General features: G+C 45.6%; 7 protein-coding genes across 7 annotated transcripts; 2 read left to right on the top strand and 5 right to left on the bottom strand.

Annotated features, from left to right (window-relative positions):
* Positions 1-294: 294 nt before the first annotated feature.
* On the top strand, positions 295-1,991 carry GLAREA_01262 (uncharacterized protein; the record flags this gene model as incomplete). Its single annotated transcript, XM_008088478.1, has 3 exons — positions 295-392; positions 442-498; positions 548-1,991. The coding sequence occupies 3 exons, from the start codon at positions 295-297 to the stop codon at positions 1,989-1,991; spliced, it is 1,599 nt and encodes a 532-aa protein (XP_008086669.1).
* Positions 1,992-4,946: 2,955 nt separating this feature from the next.
* GLAREA_01263 (uncharacterized protein) lies at positions 4,947-5,625 on the bottom strand (the record flags this gene model as incomplete). The annotated part of the gene is made up of 2 exons (XM_008088479.1): positions 4,947-5,020; positions 5,076-5,625. 2 exons carry the CDS (start codon positions 5,623-5,625, stop codon positions 4,947-4,949), a joined length of 624 nt encoding a protein of 207 aa, XP_008086670.1.
* A 39-nt stretch (positions 5,626-5,664) lies between these two features.
* GLAREA_01264 (uncharacterized protein) lies at positions 5,665-6,420 on the bottom strand (the record flags this gene model as incomplete). The annotated part of the gene is made up of 1 exon (XM_008088480.1): positions 5,665-6,420. One exon carries the CDS (start codon positions 6,418-6,420, stop codon positions 5,665-5,667), a length of 756 nt encoding a protein of 251 aa, XP_008086671.1.
* Positions 6,421-7,363: 943 nt separating this feature from the next.
* On the bottom strand, positions 7,364-7,948 carry GLAREA_01265 (Acyl-CoA N-acyltransferases (Nat); the record flags this gene model as incomplete). The annotated part of the gene is made up of 1 exon (XM_008088481.1): positions 7,364-7,948. One exon carries the CDS (start codon positions 7,946-7,948, stop codon positions 7,364-7,366), a length of 585 nt encoding a protein of 194 aa, XP_008086672.1.
* An 833-nt stretch (positions 7,949-8,781) lies between these two features.
* On the top strand, positions 8,782-12,476 carry GLAREA_01266 (HAD-like protein; the record flags this gene model as incomplete). The annotated part of the gene is made up of 2 exons (XM_008088482.1): positions 8,782-11,148; positions 11,205-12,476. 2 exons carry the CDS (start codon positions 8,782-8,784, stop codon positions 12,474-12,476), a joined length of 3,639 nt encoding a protein of 1,212 aa, XP_008086673.1.
* A 404-nt stretch (positions 12,477-12,880) lies between these two features.
* GLAREA_01267 (uncharacterized protein) lies at positions 12,881-14,129 on the bottom strand (the record flags this gene model as incomplete). Its single annotated transcript, XM_008088483.1, has 2 exons — positions 12,881-13,416; positions 13,475-14,129. 2 exons carry the CDS (start codon positions 14,127-14,129, stop codon positions 12,881-12,883), a joined length of 1,191 nt encoding a protein of 396 aa, XP_008086674.1.
* Positions 14,130-15,111: 982 nt separating this feature from the next.
* On the bottom strand, positions 15,112-16,880 carry GLAREA_01268 (uncharacterized protein; the record flags this gene model as incomplete). Its single annotated transcript, XM_008088484.1, has 4 exons — positions 15,112-15,321; positions 15,370-16,248; positions 16,323-16,424; positions 16,470-16,880. The coding sequence occupies 4 exons, from the start codon at positions 16,878-16,880 to the stop codon at positions 15,112-15,114; spliced, it is 1,602 nt and encodes a 533-aa protein (XP_008086675.1).
* Positions 16,881-18,716: the final 1,836 nt, after the last annotated feature.

Genomic DNA, 18,716 nt, shown 5'->3' on the forward strand with positions numbered 1-18,716 from the left:
GGATCCTGAAATTACTAGGCAGGTAACTGACACTTATTTTGTCCTCCGCAAGACGGGGTTGAGTCTCGTGATTAGTTGACAAACAAACAAAATTGTGCCACCAGAGGTCGTGTGTTGGCGGGTGCACTACTGTAGCAAGGATACCCAATTTACCTGGTAGGTACGTCTAATTTAGGACTTTAAGCGCTGCACGGGAAGATCATTTTCCCGGGACCCTTCCTTTCCTGAGCGAACAACACCACGTCCCCTCCAGTGCTCATTAACTACCACGAACTACCACGAACAACATAAATAATGGCGGTGCCTCAGCCGCAACCGCCAAAGCTTTTTGCTACCGATATCGCGCAGTACAGCGACCTCGAGCTTGACCAGTATCTAGAAACCAATGGAAGGTTCGGTTGTCCTGGAGCTTCGACAATAAATGCTAAGGTTCATCTGCAGATGTATTCAAGTCGAAGACCCTGAGAATCTACCGGACCACTTCATTCAGCGATTGAGGTAACCATCCTGTCTCTTTGCATGTTCTATCGTCTCAATAACCATACAGTACACGAATTGATGGGAGCGCTACGATTGATCTAAATCATGTCTCTGCACGCCTGGAGGAACTTGCTACCGGCAGGGAATCATCGCCTCGAGCACCCTCTGCTGAGTCGACTGCAGATCTAGATGACGAGGAATACGAGCGTGTGATCCAAGCAAGGGAGACTGAGTACTACGAAGAATTGTTAAGCCTCGGCGGCCGGCCCTCACACCCGATCGGGCTGGAGTACGATGTTGCGAAGAGTCTGCCAGAATACCACGAGATCTTGTCGTTCTGGCAGAGGAATCCAGATGGTCCTGATGCATGGAAGGGGGTGTTTTCATGTCAGTTGGGGTCCTGGAAATCCTTTCGCGAGTATCAACGACTGCACAGAGAGCAAGGTCGCTTTCCTGCACATTGTGCACGACTACGCGACCGCCTCAAATCCCATGGGTTTGATCGCTCAATTCAGCTGATTGAGGACCTGGATCAGCAAAATAATCTCGCGACCTGGTTCGAATACTTAAACTTCGAATACACGAAGTACGATCACTCGACGAGTCTCATCCGTCGTCGGCAGTCGCGGTATGATAAAGCCTGGAAGAATGTTGTTGATTTGAAGGTCCTGAGGCCTATGGAGACAGAGGAGTCAATATGGATTTTCGGAATGGGGGCGCAGATGAAGGGCGAAGAAGTCGAGGCTGAAGAGACTGTGGAATTGGCGAAATTGACTGTGCGGGCAGCAGAAAAGCAACTGCACAATGCGGAATCCGGTCGTCTACCCAAACAAAACCTTTCCCAGCGAAAAAAAAAGCTGTCGGCCGCCAAAACCAAATTGAACGCCGCAACAGACTCCCTCGAACATATTACTAAACGACGTAATATCATAGTTGATTTCCATCGTCAGACGAAGACGTTCGTAATTGCGAAGGAAGAGGTAGCTCGACAAAGTTTGCTCCTGCGGTGGATGCTGCAGCAGGTCCCCTTGATTGAACGCGAGTCGAACCTAACTGAGGTGGCCAGCACAGACTCGGCTGTAGATAATCCTGGAAACCAGCGAAAGCTTAAACGAGATCGTGCTGACGATGACAACGAAAAACCTTCTTCAAAACGGACGAGACGAGACAGTGAGACTAACACGCCTCCAGATGGAAAAACAATGGCGTCCCCTATCCAAGAGACAAACATATTCCCACAGTCAAGGCAAACAAGGCAAACTCGTAAGACGAGATCCAAACCTAGCAACACAAGTCTGGAGCTTTCTTATGTGCGAGGCTCGCGTGCCCCAAGACCGTCCAAGCCGTCAAACAAAATCATGGACTCTGTGAAACCTAGAGCGGTCCTGGATAATGGTGCTCGAGTGAAGAAGGGGAAACGGACTAGCAAACCCAGTTTGGGCCCCACTCCTGATTCTCGGGGCCTCCGTCGAAGCTCTCGGCTGAGACGCCCTCCTGAGCGGTTCCAATAAATTCAAATAAGCTTTTCCGAAGAAGGAAAACATTCCTACCCATTTGATCTAAACTCGTTTTACTCGATTTCACTGATTTACAGCGACTTACAGTTACGCTTTCCGCTTTGCGGCGATGGCTGGATGCAAGGTCTCATCTTTACTCTACGTCGTGTGCAACGGTGGTTGGCAAAGACGTTTGCTCACTCAAGACTACCTAGGTACCTACCTAGGTAGTTAAACATGAAGTGGCGTGATTGAAGCTTCCTTTACTCTTAGACGAGTCACCCGCACAGCTTCACACAGTAGGACAGTCACCCAAGACCAGAGCGGCTTGAAATCGCACGGGTAAGGAGGCCACTGGCAGCCGATGCATGTATGAAGCATGCAAACGAGGTCGATCTACTGCCGTCGACACGTCTCGCGGGTTGATATCTCGCAGAGTTGACCACGCCCGAAATGATACATTTATTTGATAATGTCGAATGTTTGAAGATAGGACTAATTTGGGGAACACGGTTTACTGCGTTGGTACAGGGAATTTATCTGTTGAAACCTTTGGACGTAGCAGATGGGGGAAGACGAGAAGTGGCTGCATATGCTAGAATGCTACCCAAACTGCATCGGGGTCAGGCTCAGGGGCCTGAGCCTTTTGAGAAACCACATGTTCATCTGCTATATCGCACTGATTTGGGCTCGAAGCTGTGGGAAGAGCCGTTCGGACAGAGGTATTCCGTTACGGTTAGATGTTTTGTGGTTTGCAAGAGGATTAAAACACTGATTTCGAAGTCTCGAATGGGATGCCGTAATAGGTAGGTTCCCAGGTAGCACATACGCGCACGGTTTCGTGGCAGGATTGTACCAAACATGAAGTCGAGGTGACTCGGCCATCATGGCTACCCTCGGGCAATCTACCACATGCTTCTATCCTTATAAGATGGAGTGGCATGGATCAATCTGGAATAATTAAATGCCAGACGTTGTAAATTACTATCAGGTTTCCACTCCATCTCCCCGTGAGTTACACAGGTATAAATACTTAGGTCTACATGCAAGATTTGATGTTTGGCTACCATATCTCAAAAAATTAACACGGGACTTGGAATGATTTCGTAGGGAATAGCAAGGTCAGAGGATTACATGTCGTATTTTGGGGTGTCGGAGGTGATTGTTGAATTCTAGGTTATACGGTCTGGATAATATTGATAAGACTGACCGAGTAGGCCACACGTCACTCACTGTTTTGATTTTAGCTTTTTGGTCTTGCGAAAGAGGTCAGGGTTTTTTGTATACGTGGTTAGTGCGCGCCGTTCGCGGACTCTGCAGGTACCTACACCTATGGTTCTCAGTCGTATGTACATCTGTCTGTCGGATTGTGGCCTCATCATAGAAGCGAAAGAAGCTTGTCACAGCAAATCAACACAAATACGGCCTATTCTATCTCATCTCAGTGCCATGCCATCCTTCGAATCCTCTTGACTCCGTACACGTATGGAATCGCGGCACTTGTGAAACCGTCACCTACTACCTACCACAGTTTTAGTCTGCATCATGAAGAGGAGTTCGGGCGTCCATGTGCAACGGAGATCACAGGTTCGAGGTGATGGATCACGCTAGATAAAGCGCCTCCCACGTTCTGTTCCCCTGCTAGTTCGCTGAGCGATGGGCTGCATTTGAGCTGTCTCGGGAAAGTTGTTGATGTTGGCGGTTGCCATTGCTTTTCTTGATTTCGGAGGTGTGCGATGATAGTGTTGTTTATTTGGCAGATTAATTTTCTCGAGGCAATCTATAAGCTTAGGCTGCAATTGGGTAGCTTCTTCGGATCCGGTGTGTTGATATGTGGTGGTCTGTTCAGGCTCTGAGTAGATTTGCTATCAATAAACGTTATAACCTCAAAGTTCGGAAAAGGATGCTGAGAGGATTTTTTTGACGTGTTACTAGCATTTAGTTTGCAGTGTAAGCAGTGTGGAGGGGAAATCGCACCGCTTGTGCTTTTTGGAGCTGGCGGATGTGACCATGTCGTGGAAACAAAGTGGCTGATGCAATATGATTGAGTATAAGCAGAAAGTTGAATTTTGTGACCAAATATGAACCATCTCTTCGCTTGCAGAGGTATCTTGAATTTCTCTCATATCTTTCAAAGTCCATATGGGGCTAGCCTTCTTGAAGCTTTTAACTAACTGGATTTTGATAGTATTGATCTTGGGGGATGCTGACCTCGACAAGAGGGTCTTTTAGCACTTTCTGGAACTGTAGTTATTCAGTATTATTCTGCTCGTTGAAAATGTATTTTGGCCAAGTGCGCGGAATCAGTGGACATGAGATTTTAATTGTTGTACTTGAAGATTTGAATATTTTGTACTGTGGCCGATTCAATCAATCTGTTTTGTTCATCTACGAGCTGGTCGAAGCAATATATAACATTACACTCCAATAACGAGTATGAATGCACCAGTGGAAAACAAGTCTTTTTTCGTGACTTTTTTCAGGTTCAATTCTGACTCGTCGAATTTTGAACTTTTATTTGCCTTGGACGTGACGAACTGGCATGGTCTAATAAGCGTAAGAAATGACTTGGAAAACACCGAGATTGAAGCCAGATAATTTAATTTAGTCCATTTTTCTTTTTACAACCAGAAGAGAAAGTCTTCGCCTAGAACCCCTTTTTAGTAAGAGGCAGCCGTGAATCAAACACTTACAACCACTAGAACAGCAAATAGTGAAAGGATCGAAAAGTTTTGAAATCTCCTAGTGAATTCATTCAGTCCTAGCTCAACTATGTCGACGTCGAAAACATACCCACAAACGGGTTTCTGAAAGACATCAATACACACTCGTCCACGTATATTCTTCATTGAGTTTGATCAGTGTTACGTCTTTCTCCCTTCTCAACAACCTCCGATATTGTCTGGGCTGATATCCATATCGATTTGAAAAACTAACCCTAGGTTTTGCATCCGATCCCCTTTGACACGCTCAACTTGGAGGGTTGGGCAGGTTTTCGTAGAGTTTTCTGAGATTTTCTTCAGGATACCAAGGTCTTTGATGTTCTATAACACAGTCAGTGACCAAATCAGTAATAAGGCACATTTATTGTATGCTCACCCCATGCGTAATCGATCTCGTGGTCGTAAAATCCGTCTGGCAGTCGAGGAAAGTCGTCATATGGAGAATTCCTATTTTCATGGACTTTCCAATTCACAGGCTCAACCAAATGCATGTCAAGCTCATCCAGAATAACTCCAGGACAGCCTTTAGTATCGAAGGACCAAAGCTCTTCTCTTGCTGCTCTGATAGCCAAATACTTCTTATCCAGCTCATCTACAGCCGCCCGATATAGTTGAAGGATATTACTAGGGTCTTTCATATCATGCGCAAGAAGAACCTGATCTACTGATCTTAAAGGTTCAACTTGAGAATACAGAGCTTTCAAACGGCGCTCTTGTACTTCGAATTGCGGCAATAGCTCGTCGGGGACGTCACGCTGAAAAGAGTCTGCATATTCTTTCAATCTCTGTATGCCAGTGACGCCAATTTCTCCATCCCAATTGAACCGATAATCAACATAATCAGCATCATGACGAGAGTCGAACATTCCCCCCTTCATTTTATGGTCCTTGATATACTCGGCAATGTTTCCTGCGGCTTTTGACATGCGCTGATATTGATCTTCGAAGGCTTCGATCACCTTTCTTCAAAATATCTTGAACAAGTCTGCGTCGTGGTTTCTCTGGGCAGAATCTGCGAGTGTGAGAGTCAACTCTACTGGGTGAACAAGATCACCACGAAAAGGATTACGAGCTCCCCCCATGTCGTTGTACCGGCTTCGCTCGTTAGAAAGTTGCAAATCGTCTTTTACGTCTCTAAGAGAAACTATTTTTCCCAACGGCAATGCCATTTCCAATCTAAAGTACTCGTATCTCTCAAATGCTTGAGCGTATCTCAGTAGTCGCACGTACATCTGAGACGCAAACTCAACTGGGCTCGATCCTTTTACTGGAATTGTAAGATCAACCTTGAGTTCGGGGCAGTCGTGAAATTGGCTGAGGAGTTCAGAGATTTTGATCATTCCCTCTTTGTCACTGTACGAACTAGTTGGGTACCCATAATAGTCTGGTATTTCGAGATATTCAGCATCGCGCAACGTCACATTAGTGACGTTCCGAATATAGTCTAATGGTCGCAGAACTTGGGATGGCGTGTAATAATCTCCTCTTGTATACCTAAACTCGTAGTTCTTAGGCATGATTGCAATATCTAAGGAATGCAACGAAGCTTTTGACAGAACCTGCTCACATAGGTCTCCGAAGCCAAATGGTACGCAGGTCTCTCTGTCTTCGTCGTCTTGGGCTGCAAGACACAATACTACTTTCCAGGATCTGACCGAGATCATGGAAGGTGCTATTGGATTTGTTATTGCATGATAATCAGCCTCGCACCAACCACCCATTTTGAAGGGTAGCATGGGCCGGTCGCAAGCGTATCGATTGAGAGGACAGATTATGTATTGCTTGCAATCTTGGTAACAATCTTTATTACGCAGAGACGCATGATAGAAACATTGCTGTCTGTACAGAACGTCTTTGCCTTCAACATATGTTTGAGAGCACACACCAAGGATCGCCGGAAAGAGGTTGTATGTTTGCCGTTGGCCATATTGGCTTGCGCTCGAAACACACTCACGGTGGCCAGGTATTGGGTTCTGGAGTAATATACGATATACCATAGTTCTGAGTTCCAGAGGTAAACCCAGTGTGACACATCTTTACTTATATCTCCACGTACCACTTATAAGTGAATGTATAACAAACTTTCGTTCCTACTACTGTAATTTCGCTAGTCTAGATACACTTCTCAAAACTACTCACTAGGTATAATATAAAGATAAACATAGAAATGGCCAGTCATACCACCATTTTCTTCAATCTACATGACCATTTCCAGTCAAGGCATAGTCCTCCAAAGCGGCTTTGTCAACCCAGAATCACAAGAGATTTTTAGGTAGATGAAGATCGTGGAGATATAGCGCGTAATCGGGCGAATTGGTGTTGGTAAAGGGACGAAAAGTCGGTACGTAAAGCGCCCCGCAAATCAAAAGATTTTCACATCACCTTTATTAATTTCTGTGTCATGATTTTGGGTTCAAACTTTCATTTGCACTTGGTGTTACATCTTCAATTTGAGCTTATAGGTATGCTAATAGACACCATCTGGGGGATATAGCAGTTGCGAGCCTTCCTTTCAGGAGACATCGTTTAATCAAGGCAATTCTTGAAAGTATAAATTACTGGAAGAAGCATTTTCTTTACGGGCTTATATGTGATGTCAATCAAGAGTTATTTTTATCTATTCCAACTTTTATCAAGGCTGCCGTCCGAGTAAATTCAATCCAATCACGCACTTCCATTCTTCACTCCCTCCCAATCGTCTTTGCTAAACCTGTATTCAACCTCTTTTCCCTCGCTGACCACCCGCTTCCACTTCGCCAAACCCATCCTATCAGCCAGTGCTTGGAATGGCGCATTAACCGCCAAAGTCTCAAAAAACGCTTCTTCGCATCCGACACCCTCCTCCTCCACGTTACGAAATGCAAACTCCAACGTAGCATGCAACGCTTCTCGTCCGTATCCCTTCCTCCACTCGGAACTATCGATCAGCACACCCAGGTCAGCAATTCGCTTTCCCTGAGCGTCAGTAGAGACGCCATTGATACCGCCGAAGCCGATAACGCCATTCTCAGATTGTGTTGTTGAGCGTCGCGTTATGACGAGAAAGAAGGCTTTCCCGCTATTGCGTAAGTCCACCCATTTGGCGATTCGGCCTTGGTATTCTTCTACCGTTGGGTTGCTTGGCGCATGCGGCTCAAATTGGCTGTTGAGAGGGTTGGCGAATATGGCTGCGAGGGCCGCTGCATCAGAAGGGATTGCAGGACGGAGAATAAGATTTTCAGTTTGAAGAGTGGGATTTGGAGAAGACATCTTGCGACAAAAAGTGTTGGTTTCTTTCAGTAACTCAGGTCGTAAGACCACGCGGAATCTGGGAAAAGCTCACTCAAGAGTACGAGGGAAGTAAATACAGGTCTTGTTGTCTCTGAGAATCACAGAATATATATATGGGGAGGATGATGAGTCACTCTGGTTTTTTACGTAGGTATCCCACCTGGAAGACTTGATACATATTTCAATAGTGGGATAATAAACAGTCCTATCTTTCTGGGGTAAAATCCATTTCCATCTCTCTTGGTCTTCTTTAAAATGTCTTTGATATTTTGACATTTGCTAAAATTTAGCTTTCAATACCCCAATTTGCAACGGAGATGTAGTTCTGATGTTCTTGTTCCTGGTTATTAATCGTTGGGCCTCCATTCGATGTTAAATCCTATATTTGATCTACTGTATCTATGTCAGACAGGACTTCTTCACAAAAATGGTCTCAGATCTTTTGACCAATTATGCCTGATTGCAAAATGCTTGTTTACTGGAATGAATTTGCTGTTGGTGATTGGTTGGGCTATGATTAGTCATCTGCGTTTTTTGTGCGTATTTTAAGATTGCGATGTTTTTGCGCGAAACCGCCACAGCGAATTTCGAATGATTCATCCAACATGCGTAGATTTTGCGTTTCGTTGTATTTTTAATAAGATTTTGGCAATAGTTCTCTGGTCATGCGCTAACAGGCATCTGTTTATACGTAGGTCGCAATTTTATTTCCTCTGACCGTTTGCTCCTCCATCTCTGCCTTTCATTCTTCATAGCAAATACCCACAACGCAAAACGTGTCAGAGAAGAACTCCCAAACAACAACAGAAATCATGTCGCAAACTCATACGACCACTTCCTTTCTTCTATCTAATCTTCACTGTCCTTCATGCGTTTCCTATATTAAAGATGTACTTTCCCAATATGATCCGGCACCGACATCCGTATCACCCAACCTCGTCACGTCCTGGGTCACTGTTTACCACGACGAATCACTATCTATTTCCACCTTACGCAGCGCACTCGAGCAGGTAGGCTTTGAGGTCTGTGACATGACCACAGATTCTAAACAGCCGGAAACGAACAATCAGGTCACGAGCGATAAAGATATTGGTTATCTGGATCGATTCATACCAAGTTCCTCGTCTGATGCGAAGATCCCGGCAAAATCAAAATACCCTTCCCGGCACATATTAAATTGTGAAGCCTGCCGGCTCAACCTCACGGAACAACATGGCGATATTCTTGGATACAAAGGACTTGAACCTGGTGTTTCAAAACATGTCACCAAAGGGAAGGAAAATATGGAAAAGGCCCTTCAACCTGTTGTCGTCGTTGACTCGATACCGAGCGAGTACTTCAGAGCTACATTGGCTATCGGTGGAATGACATGCGCGTCATGCGCTGGCAGCATCACCGAAGAACTCAATAAGAAGCAATGGGTCGAGAAAGTCGTTGTCAATCTTATTTCAGGCAGTGCTGTGGTCGACTTTGTCGAGGAGGACCACAAAGATGACTTGATTGAGATTATCGAGAGCATTGGATTTGAAGCGGCACTCGACAGCGTTACCAGTCTGAAAAAGCCTCAGCATGGGAGCCAAAACCTTTTCAGAGCCTCGCTGGCTGTTGGTGGCATGACTTGTGCGTCATGTGCTAACAATATAGTCAAAGGCCTTGAAACTGTGGAGTGGATCAGGAAAACCGTCGTCAACCTGATCGCAAACAGTGCCAGCATCGACTTTGTGGGAGAAGAGCACAAGGATGATTTGGTGGAGAGCATCGAAGCGATGGGATATGAGGCAACTATCGATAGCATTATCCGTCTTGACGACGAAAATTCCACTCAAGACATGGTTCGAACAGTGGATATCAAGGTTGACGGTATGTTTTGTGAACATTGCCCAGCCAGGATATCCGAATCTCTCGCAACCTTGGGTGATCGTGTCAAAATAGACAGGTTACTAAGTGTAGAGAAACCTGTCATGAGAGTATCTTACACCCCGGACGCGCCAGATTTTACTGTCAGAAATATCCTCGAAACAATTTCAGACACCGAGGTCGCCTTTTCAGCGTCGATAAACCACGAACCAACCCTCGAAGAACGGTCCCGAAAAATGCAAAGACGCGAACAATTTCGAATACTTATTCGAGTCATCCTCACGTTCGTCATCGCCATCCCTACACTCATCATCGGCATCGTTTATATGAGTCTCGTTAAAGAGCACGACCCCGGAAGGATGTTTCTCATGCATCCTCTACGCGCTGGAATCAGCAGAGCGCAATGGGCACTTTTCATTATGGCAACACCTGTCTACTTCTTGTGTGCAGATGTCTTCCACGTTCGTGCCATCAAGGAGATCAGATCGTTGTGGAGGTGGGGAAGCAGAACGCCAATACATCAACGGTTTCTTCGATTTGGTAGCATGAATATGCTTATGTCGCTAGGAACCTCGGTTGCATACATATCCTCCACTGCACAACTTATTTCTGCGGGTGTCCATCCTGCTGCAAAGCCTGATGATAGCACATTCTATTTCGATTCGGTTGTCTTCCTCACCTTGTTTCTTCTGGTTGGTCGACTCATTGAAAGTTACAGCAAATCAAAGACTGGCGACGCAGTTACACTGCTAGGAAAATTACGACCGACTGAAGCGATTTTGATTATCACGGGCTCTAGCTACCCAGAGTCTATCAATGGCACATCTACTGGCGAAGCATTTCTGAAAGACGACAGGCCACAGACACATAAGACGGTCAGCGTTGACTTGTTGGATTTTGGGGATGTTGTTAAGGTTTTACAAGGAGGATCGCCGCCATGTGACGGTGTCATTGTACAAGGCGAAACTAAGTTCGATGAATCAAGCTTGACAGGAGAATCTAAGTTGGTAAAAAAGACAGCCGGTGATCAAGTGTTCTCTGGTACTGTCAATAAGGACTCGCCTGTTTCCATAAGGATAACTGGCGTTGCGGGATCGTCAATGCTGGATCAAATCGTAGCCGCTGTTCGTGATGGTCAAACTAAGCGAGCTCCCATGGAGGCCATCGCGGACGCACTGACAAGTTACTTTGTGCCAGGAGTAATCTTGATATCAATTCTAACATGGATTGTCTGGTTGTCATTAGGTATTTCTGGTGTTCTACCGCGACATTGGCAAGGCCCAGATGCAGGTGGCTGGGTAGCTTGGTCACTTCAATTCGCAGTATGTTCCTCCTATAATGGCTGTTAATATTCACACAGAACTAACTTTTTGAATAGATTGCAACCCTCATTGTCGCGTGTCCTTGCGGATTGGCCCTCGCGGCGCCAACCGCCTTGTTCGTGGGCGGCGGACTTGCAGCTCAGCATGGCATCCTTGTCAAAGGAGGTGGTGAGGCATTCGAGAAAGCAAGCAAACTAGATTGTATTGTATTCGACAAGACCGGAACTCTTACACATGGTGGCGAGCCAGTTGTCACTGATTTTAAGATTTTCCCAGTCGATTGCAACTCAACTGAAGCGGTTGCGAACAGTGGCAAAACGATATTGAGCATGGTCAACGGCCTCGAAAACAACAGTAGCCACACAATTGCCAAAGCACTCAAGGAATTTTGCGCCGAAAAGAACATTGAAGGTGGTAAATTACTTGAAGTTGCTGAGATTGCCGGCAAAGGCCTCGCAGGCTCTTTCAATTTTGGCAGAACGTCCAGTACAGTACATATGCTAGTCGGAAACGAGCTTCTGATGTTAGAAAACAGAGTTTCTATCTCAGAATCCACCCGATCTACTCTTGAGTCATGGAAATCTCAAGGACGTTCCGTCGCTCTCGCGGCCATTCAAAAGACAACTGAAACCGAAATCAGCTCAAATCAATACCAGCTCGCGGCCATTTTCGCAATCTCTGACCCCATCCGCCCAGAAGCCCCAGCAATCATCACAAGCCTCCAAAAGCGCGGCACGGAAGTCTGGATGCTATCCGGCGACAATCAAATTACCGCTAACGCCATTGGTGCCCAAGTCGGAATCCCAACATCCAATATCATCGCCGGTGTCCTGCCCAGTCAAAAGGCGGAAAAGATCCAATACTTGCAAAAGTCGTTGAAGGCGAAAACATTTGCGGGTGGAGAGCATGCCCAAAAAAGAGCACTCGTCGCCATGGTGGGTGATGGAATTAATGATTCTCCCGCTCTCACCACCGCAGATGTAGGCATAGCTATCGGCTCCGGCTCAGACATCGCGATATCCTCTGCAGAATTTGTGCTCGTGTCCTCGAGTCTTAAATCGTTAATCACGCTTCTCGATCTCAGTAAAGTTGTTTTCCGACGCATCAAATTCAATTTTGCATGGGCGCTGGTGTACAACATGATTGCGCTCCCAGTGGCGGCAGGTGTGTTGTATCCGATCGTGAGTCAGGGAAAGCATGTTAGACTTGACCCTGTGTGGGCCAGTTTGGCAATGGCAGCGAGTAGTATCAGTGTTGTTTGTAGCAGTTTGTTGTTGAGGAGTCGGGTTCCTTGGTTGGGATTTCGAGTGAGAAAGATGGAGCAGTAGTCGGAAGCCATTCGTCCAATAGTATTTGAGACAGTACACTGAATTCCAGACTTTAAAGATACTGTTTTGATTGATGGACCCGTAAGGTTATGGTTGTATGATACTAACAGATTGGGCTTCGCCCATGTAAACCTGCCCGCTAAGCGATTTGATCCAGCTAAAGCTGATATGAGCTGAATTCTGATTTCGATCTCGTGATGGATTTGAGGAGTGCGAATTAATGAGGGAAATACGGTTTTTCTATGGGCCAATGCTCCGGCAAAACATGCGTTTATTCGGGTTCGCCCAGTGAACAAGGCATTCACGTATTTTGCTCGGCGCACGCATCTTCTCACTTCAAATATATGTCAGTTTGAGACCCAATTTCCAGCCCGGAGACTACAACCAATAATACTAGATTACATTCATCCTTGCTCCGAACCCGACATCCGAGCCATATGAATCTCTCGGGCGTCTATTATTTCCTGCCCACAATCGTAGTCTATGTTTAGAGATTGAAGTCGTATGAAATCCCGCATTACATATCCCTGATCATATAGCTGATGTAAGTCGCAGCCCCAGATAAGCCGATCGCAACTAAAATTCAAGTGTGATCCAATCCATGCCACATGCGGACCATAGTCATCGTCACGAAAATGTACGGGCCAGCCCGGCCCTTCGAGTTCGCCTGACGGTGAGAAAATGTAATTCTTCAGAAGAACCCCGTCATGTGGCTTATTTACCGCTTCTAACCCCGAATGAAGAAAGTCGCCATTCTCCAAATTCAAGTGCGGATACATAAGAGCTTTTTGCTCTTCTAAAGAGCCTGCTGTGTCGAATTGATGGAGGTAATCTAAACCCAAGGACAAGAAGTGCTGAAAACGTTCACCGTTGGGGCCAAGGTAGCTATTGACTTTGCTCTGAGGCGCCATGTTTTCGCTTGCAACAATATCTGCCAAGACTGATATGTTTAGTAATATGTTTAGTAGGAGCATTTTTTTATGTTTGGGATAACTTACAGTTGCCGTGAGTCAAAGAGAAAAACATTTCAACGCATGCTAACTGTTCGTTGTCCCAGGGAGAAAACCAGGAGAAGAATAACTCTTGCTGTTCTTTAGCCGTATAATTTTGTTGTTCTTGCTTATATCGAAATAGATTACAGTATATCTCGAACCGATAGAACGCTCGCATGATTCGAGCTGTTTCATTCCGAGATAGTGGTGCAGGATCCAGAATTTCATGATCATCCATGAATGCCACAACAAAAAATTGGTTTGTAAAAGATTGAATCTGTTTGTGGAGTTTGCTTATGTAGAGAGCATCCGCAAGGGTGAAATAAAACTTTGGATCCCAATGCCACGGGCAGCGGAGATGATTCTCGGCGAAAGTGAGCATCTGGGATTTTGTTCGTGACTTTATTCGTGAGGAGGCTATCACAGCCGCGGCTTCGGGCAACACGTCGAACTCTAATTCGCTTGAGAGGAACGGGTGAACGACATGTCTTTCCGCGGATTTGACAGCATTGTAGAGTGAGCGACTTGTTGATGCAATGTGCTTCAGGGAGATGAGATCCGGTAGCGCAAAGAATATTATGACCTTCAATTCGGCAGGGAGAGATTCCAAAGCCAATTTGGGACGGCTATCCTCATGCAAGACTTTCCGCATTTTGTCCATTTTTGTCGATTTTCAGTTGTGTCAGTTGTCGGTTATGTATTTGCATGTACTGAGGGAAGGCCAGTAAATTGTAAGAGGAAGGAAAGCTGGAAACCGTTTTTGATGAACCTGAAGTATCGGAAAAAAGAAGGCAGGAAACTTCCCAATAGAAGTGGTAAATGGTCTGCAGAATAGTCACGTGCGGGTGACGTGATAATAGCTAGAAAGTTACCGTCAGACCGTCACACTAGTTGCCTTAATTTCAAACCATGAAGTGTCTTTTTTCCTATCGTTTAACCCTACGGGAACTGGGTCGACACATCACACAAACTTTACCGAGTTCACACTAAGTCATCCTTTTAGCTCCCACTGTCAAAGAAGACTTCCTTCAAAGGCTAAGTGATGCTTGATTCTCTCTTGCTAAAGAAAAAGATTCTGTATAAGATTGATGTCATAATCATAGGAGAACTGCACAGAAAAGACTTTTTGTAAATTCGGCAACCATTTCACTCAACCACATTGCTTCTACGGTTCTCCTCAAGACTGCTGTTCTTCCCTAGCCGCTATTCTGTGACGAAAATGCTGTCGAAGTCGAAAACATAAAATTACATCAGTACGTCGCGCCGAAAGATTTGACTGTCTAGCGAGCCTGGACCAGATAAATTATAGTCGGAGTGTTGGCGAGTTACTAGTCAGCCCCGCATCTGCTCGGCCACACAGTTCAAAATCCACGCCTAAAGTAACCTGAATGGGTTCTAACTCTTATGATATCTTTGGGGAGATCGCTCATGTTAATGAGTGTAATTGAGAACATGAAACATATGAAATTTATTCATTTGATATTAGAAACAGTCATCTTACAGGAGAGCACGGCGTTCAAACATAGCAATCTCATTTTGAAAGTAGAAAGCTAGATTGGGAGAGGTTGGAAGACGTTGCGAATTGTAAGAGTCTCTGAATTTATGGCAAGATGAATAGCAGACAACCTTTGAGTCTATCTGTACTAGGCTGGTAGAGGTAATCCAACACCTTGAGTCATAGGATTGTAGCCGCTAGGACGTGGTAGACTTGGCAGAATCTGGCTAACCCAGCCAACAACTTGGGGAGCACCAAAGCACAGCTTGCAGCCTGTGGCAGTAGAGTGCACCTGCATCCTCTGCGAAGATGCGGCTTCGTGGAAGCTGCTCGAGACAGACCATGGACCATATCCGACCTACGAAAAAGGTTAGCAGATATGTAGCAAACATATAGAGGTACGTACGGAGACGCCGCCAGAATTACTGTGCGAATCGAATTGCTGCTCGATGTGCTTTGTCGAGCCAGTAAACTCAATTGTCGTGTCTGCAGCGACAATGAAGCTCGTTGGATAGGCTGGAAACTGACTGTACATTGCAAGATCGCCGGTAGCCTGCCCGTCGATCATCTTTTGTAAAGCAAGCGGACCTGGGCTTGATTTGACTCCATCGGCAAGCTCCAAACCAATGTCGGAAAACAATTCGCCATATAGCCATGGACGATTGATGTTGACGACAAGAGCGGAAAAAGATACACTGACATCACAAGCTGCCATATCGCTCTGCATCGACTCGTGCGTCTCATCGTGGGAATATGAGCCACCGACAGACCAAAGACCAAAGCCCACGGCACCGCCGACACCCTTGCCCCAGCTATGTTGCTCGGCACTTTGCTTTACATCGGATGCTGAGTATGAAAACGAGATCGTAGTCCAGGGATCAGCTTCCTCAGCATTAGTGAGCGATGGATTGCTGGGGACAGAAATAGTGGCGGGGAAAGAAGCGGCTGGTGGAGTTGCGAATATCGGACTTGCCTTTTCAGCTCCTTCAGTCGCAAGAAGTAGTCCGTGAGGAGTGTTCTTGTCTGCCTCATTTCTAGGAGCAGTTGCTCCTGTGATAACAGGCACATTAGTCGGGCTAGAGGCTAGTTTGATTTTGCTAAGTTCAGTGAGCTTCTTCAATTCATCGCTGATAGTAGTCTCCTTCGACATAATCCAGCCATTTGCTTCGTCGAGAGTGTCTTGCTCGAGCTTAAGTCGCTTGTAGGTTCCAGTCGTTGATGAATTGCTTTTGCCTCCCGATAAAATCAGGGCTAGATCCTGGGGGGAACTTTTTCTCTGCTTCATCTGAAATAAGTTTAGTGGTGTCATGAGAAAGGAGGTCGGTTTAGCCGATACTAACACAGGTACGGAAAACTTACGTTCAGCATCAGACCTGCTTTTGTCCCAAGCAGACCGAGCCTCCCCCCATACCTTTTGCTTTTTGCAGTGAACGTCGACCACTGTTTCTGTTTTCCCGGCAGCTGTCCCACGAAGAAATGTCATGGCATCCTTGTAACTTTGGCTACCGGAACTGCGGTACCAGTGCTACTACCGATATCTGCTTTCGCTGGAACCAGACCATCAAGGGATCGTGAATAGCTGCGAGCTACACTCTTTCCAGTGTTCCCAATCGATATACACTTAGTAAAAATGACGAAACCACCGTCTTTACCTACCATAATCGTTGAGAGTGGTATCATTCCATCGACCAAATGACCCTCGCTCTGGCGAACAGTAGTAGGAGGCATGGCGTGCTTCGCAACATCGTAAACGAATGATCCGCCTTCTTCAAAATCGGCCAGATCTATGACCGTACCAGGTATGGCGATAGTAAGGTACTGCTCAGGGGCGACGGGGAGCGAGGCGGCCATAGCATCGCGTAAAAGCGAGCTTACACTGGCAATCGCTTCGACCCCCTTGGTCTGGAGTGTCTCCATTGCAGATGCTATGGTATTGAATCAAGTTGTTCCTTGAAAGTAGCCAAGCTTATAAGGATGTTGATCGAATGTGTATCGTAATAGAAGTAGCGTAGATAAAGCAGTCCGATTTTCGATTTGATTCATTGTGCCGGCGGAGCACAGGCACAATCTTATATATGGGTGTGCATAGAGAGACAATCCATGAGTCACCCCATAGATACTTGAACCCTCCCATTGACCTCGAGCAGCTTTGCTTGAGTCGAATGTCGGAGCACCTGTCATCGTGATGAACTTCCGATAGCAAGAAGAAGAACCCTTCAGCTAATAAGTGAGACATGTCACCTCCACAGTAGCCAGTAAGCGTACCCGACGTAACTTTTGAGGCGTTTTGAACAGCTTTGCCCCCAGTGTAGCACGTATTCATTTCCAGACATGTATGGTGTGTTGCTGGTTAGGAACCTCTGAAGACACAAAAAGCTGAAGAAAGGAAACCCGTTGGATCTCCTCTCCACTAAGGCGGCGTGAACCCTTGAGTTTAAAGCAGATGATAAGCACAACCATGATACGTAATGCTAACTGATACTACTAGAAAAGAAAACACCCTTGGTATTCGACCCTTCAGTTATTCTGATCATGTTAACTGCCCAGCAAGAGCGGGGAAAATGAAAATATGGAATGCAAATAAATCTGCAGATTTCCCTTATTGACCCTTAGGTGCAACGTAGCCAGTGGCTAGGTTGGCTTGATACATTCCACTGAACACGCCAGCGCCGCATCTATTGCTGCAGAGGTAACATGTGGAGGCGCTCGAATCTGCCCATCAAGAGCGGCACGGACAGTTCCTCAGATCGCTGATGTTGTCAGGATCTTGATAAGAACTTGTCTAAAACCGAACTTTTCGTGGGTATTAGCGATCGATCAACTGTTGGAGACTTTCAAACTTAGACAAGTGCCACGGTTGAGACTAGTGTGACGAAAGCAGTCCTGACACGTTTTTTAAATCCTGGTGATGCCCCATCTACGACTGCAGTAAAACACAAAACCTTGTGTGTGGTTAGATAATTATGGTGCTAAGAGTAGAACGACGGTTGGACACAAAAATAATTTAGAATTAGTAAACAAAAAAAGTGAGGGTAACATTGATGAATATCGAGAACAAAAACAATGCAAAAAGAAATCCCAGGGGCTCAATCCGGGATTGAACCGGAGACCTCTCACATCTTCTTGACCAGATGAACTGATCAATCCCAAAGCGAGAATCATACCACTAGACCATTGAGCCTGACATTTGATTGGATGAAAAATGGTTGACTTTAATATATAAAATTGATATCAAAAGAAGAAAAGATTGTGTTCTTCAAATATAGCTATGTAGCAAAGTCATTCATTAATTGAAATTTCACGCGCATAAATTAGAGTTTCAGAACACCCTCCTATTATTCCAGTGGTTTCGAAAAGGGGTTTTATTGCTTGCGTCCAGCGTCATGTGACCATTTTGCTGGGATGCACTCGACGCAAGACGCGATCCCCAGTTCAACCTCGTCAACAACTTCAGTCCTGTCTGCTTGAAGATTCTATGATTTTTACTTCTATACCAAGCATTGCCTTGCTATCAGCTGAGTGCTATTGCTCCAATAATTGGAATCCGACGTCAGGTGTAAATCTATTTTTCGTCTTCTCGGCCGCCAATGGATTGTGTCACGTGTAGTTTTCTCATTATCTACTAACGCATGAGTTTGGTGGTGTGGGGTTGTGGAGATGCGTTAGACCTCCGCAGCTGAATATGGACACTCGTATATTCGCTGTTGTATAACAGCCTTCTATCATTAAGAGAAGTCAGGGCATCATGTAATT

This window comes from Glarea lozoyensis (assembly GCF_000409485.1).
Source record: "Glarea lozoyensis ATCC 20868 chromosome Unknown GLAREA7, whole genome shotgun sequence".
In the NCBI taxonomy this organism is placed as follows: Eukaryota; Fungi; Ascomycota; class Leotiomycetes; order Helotiales; family Helotiaceae; genus Glarea; species Glarea lozoyensis.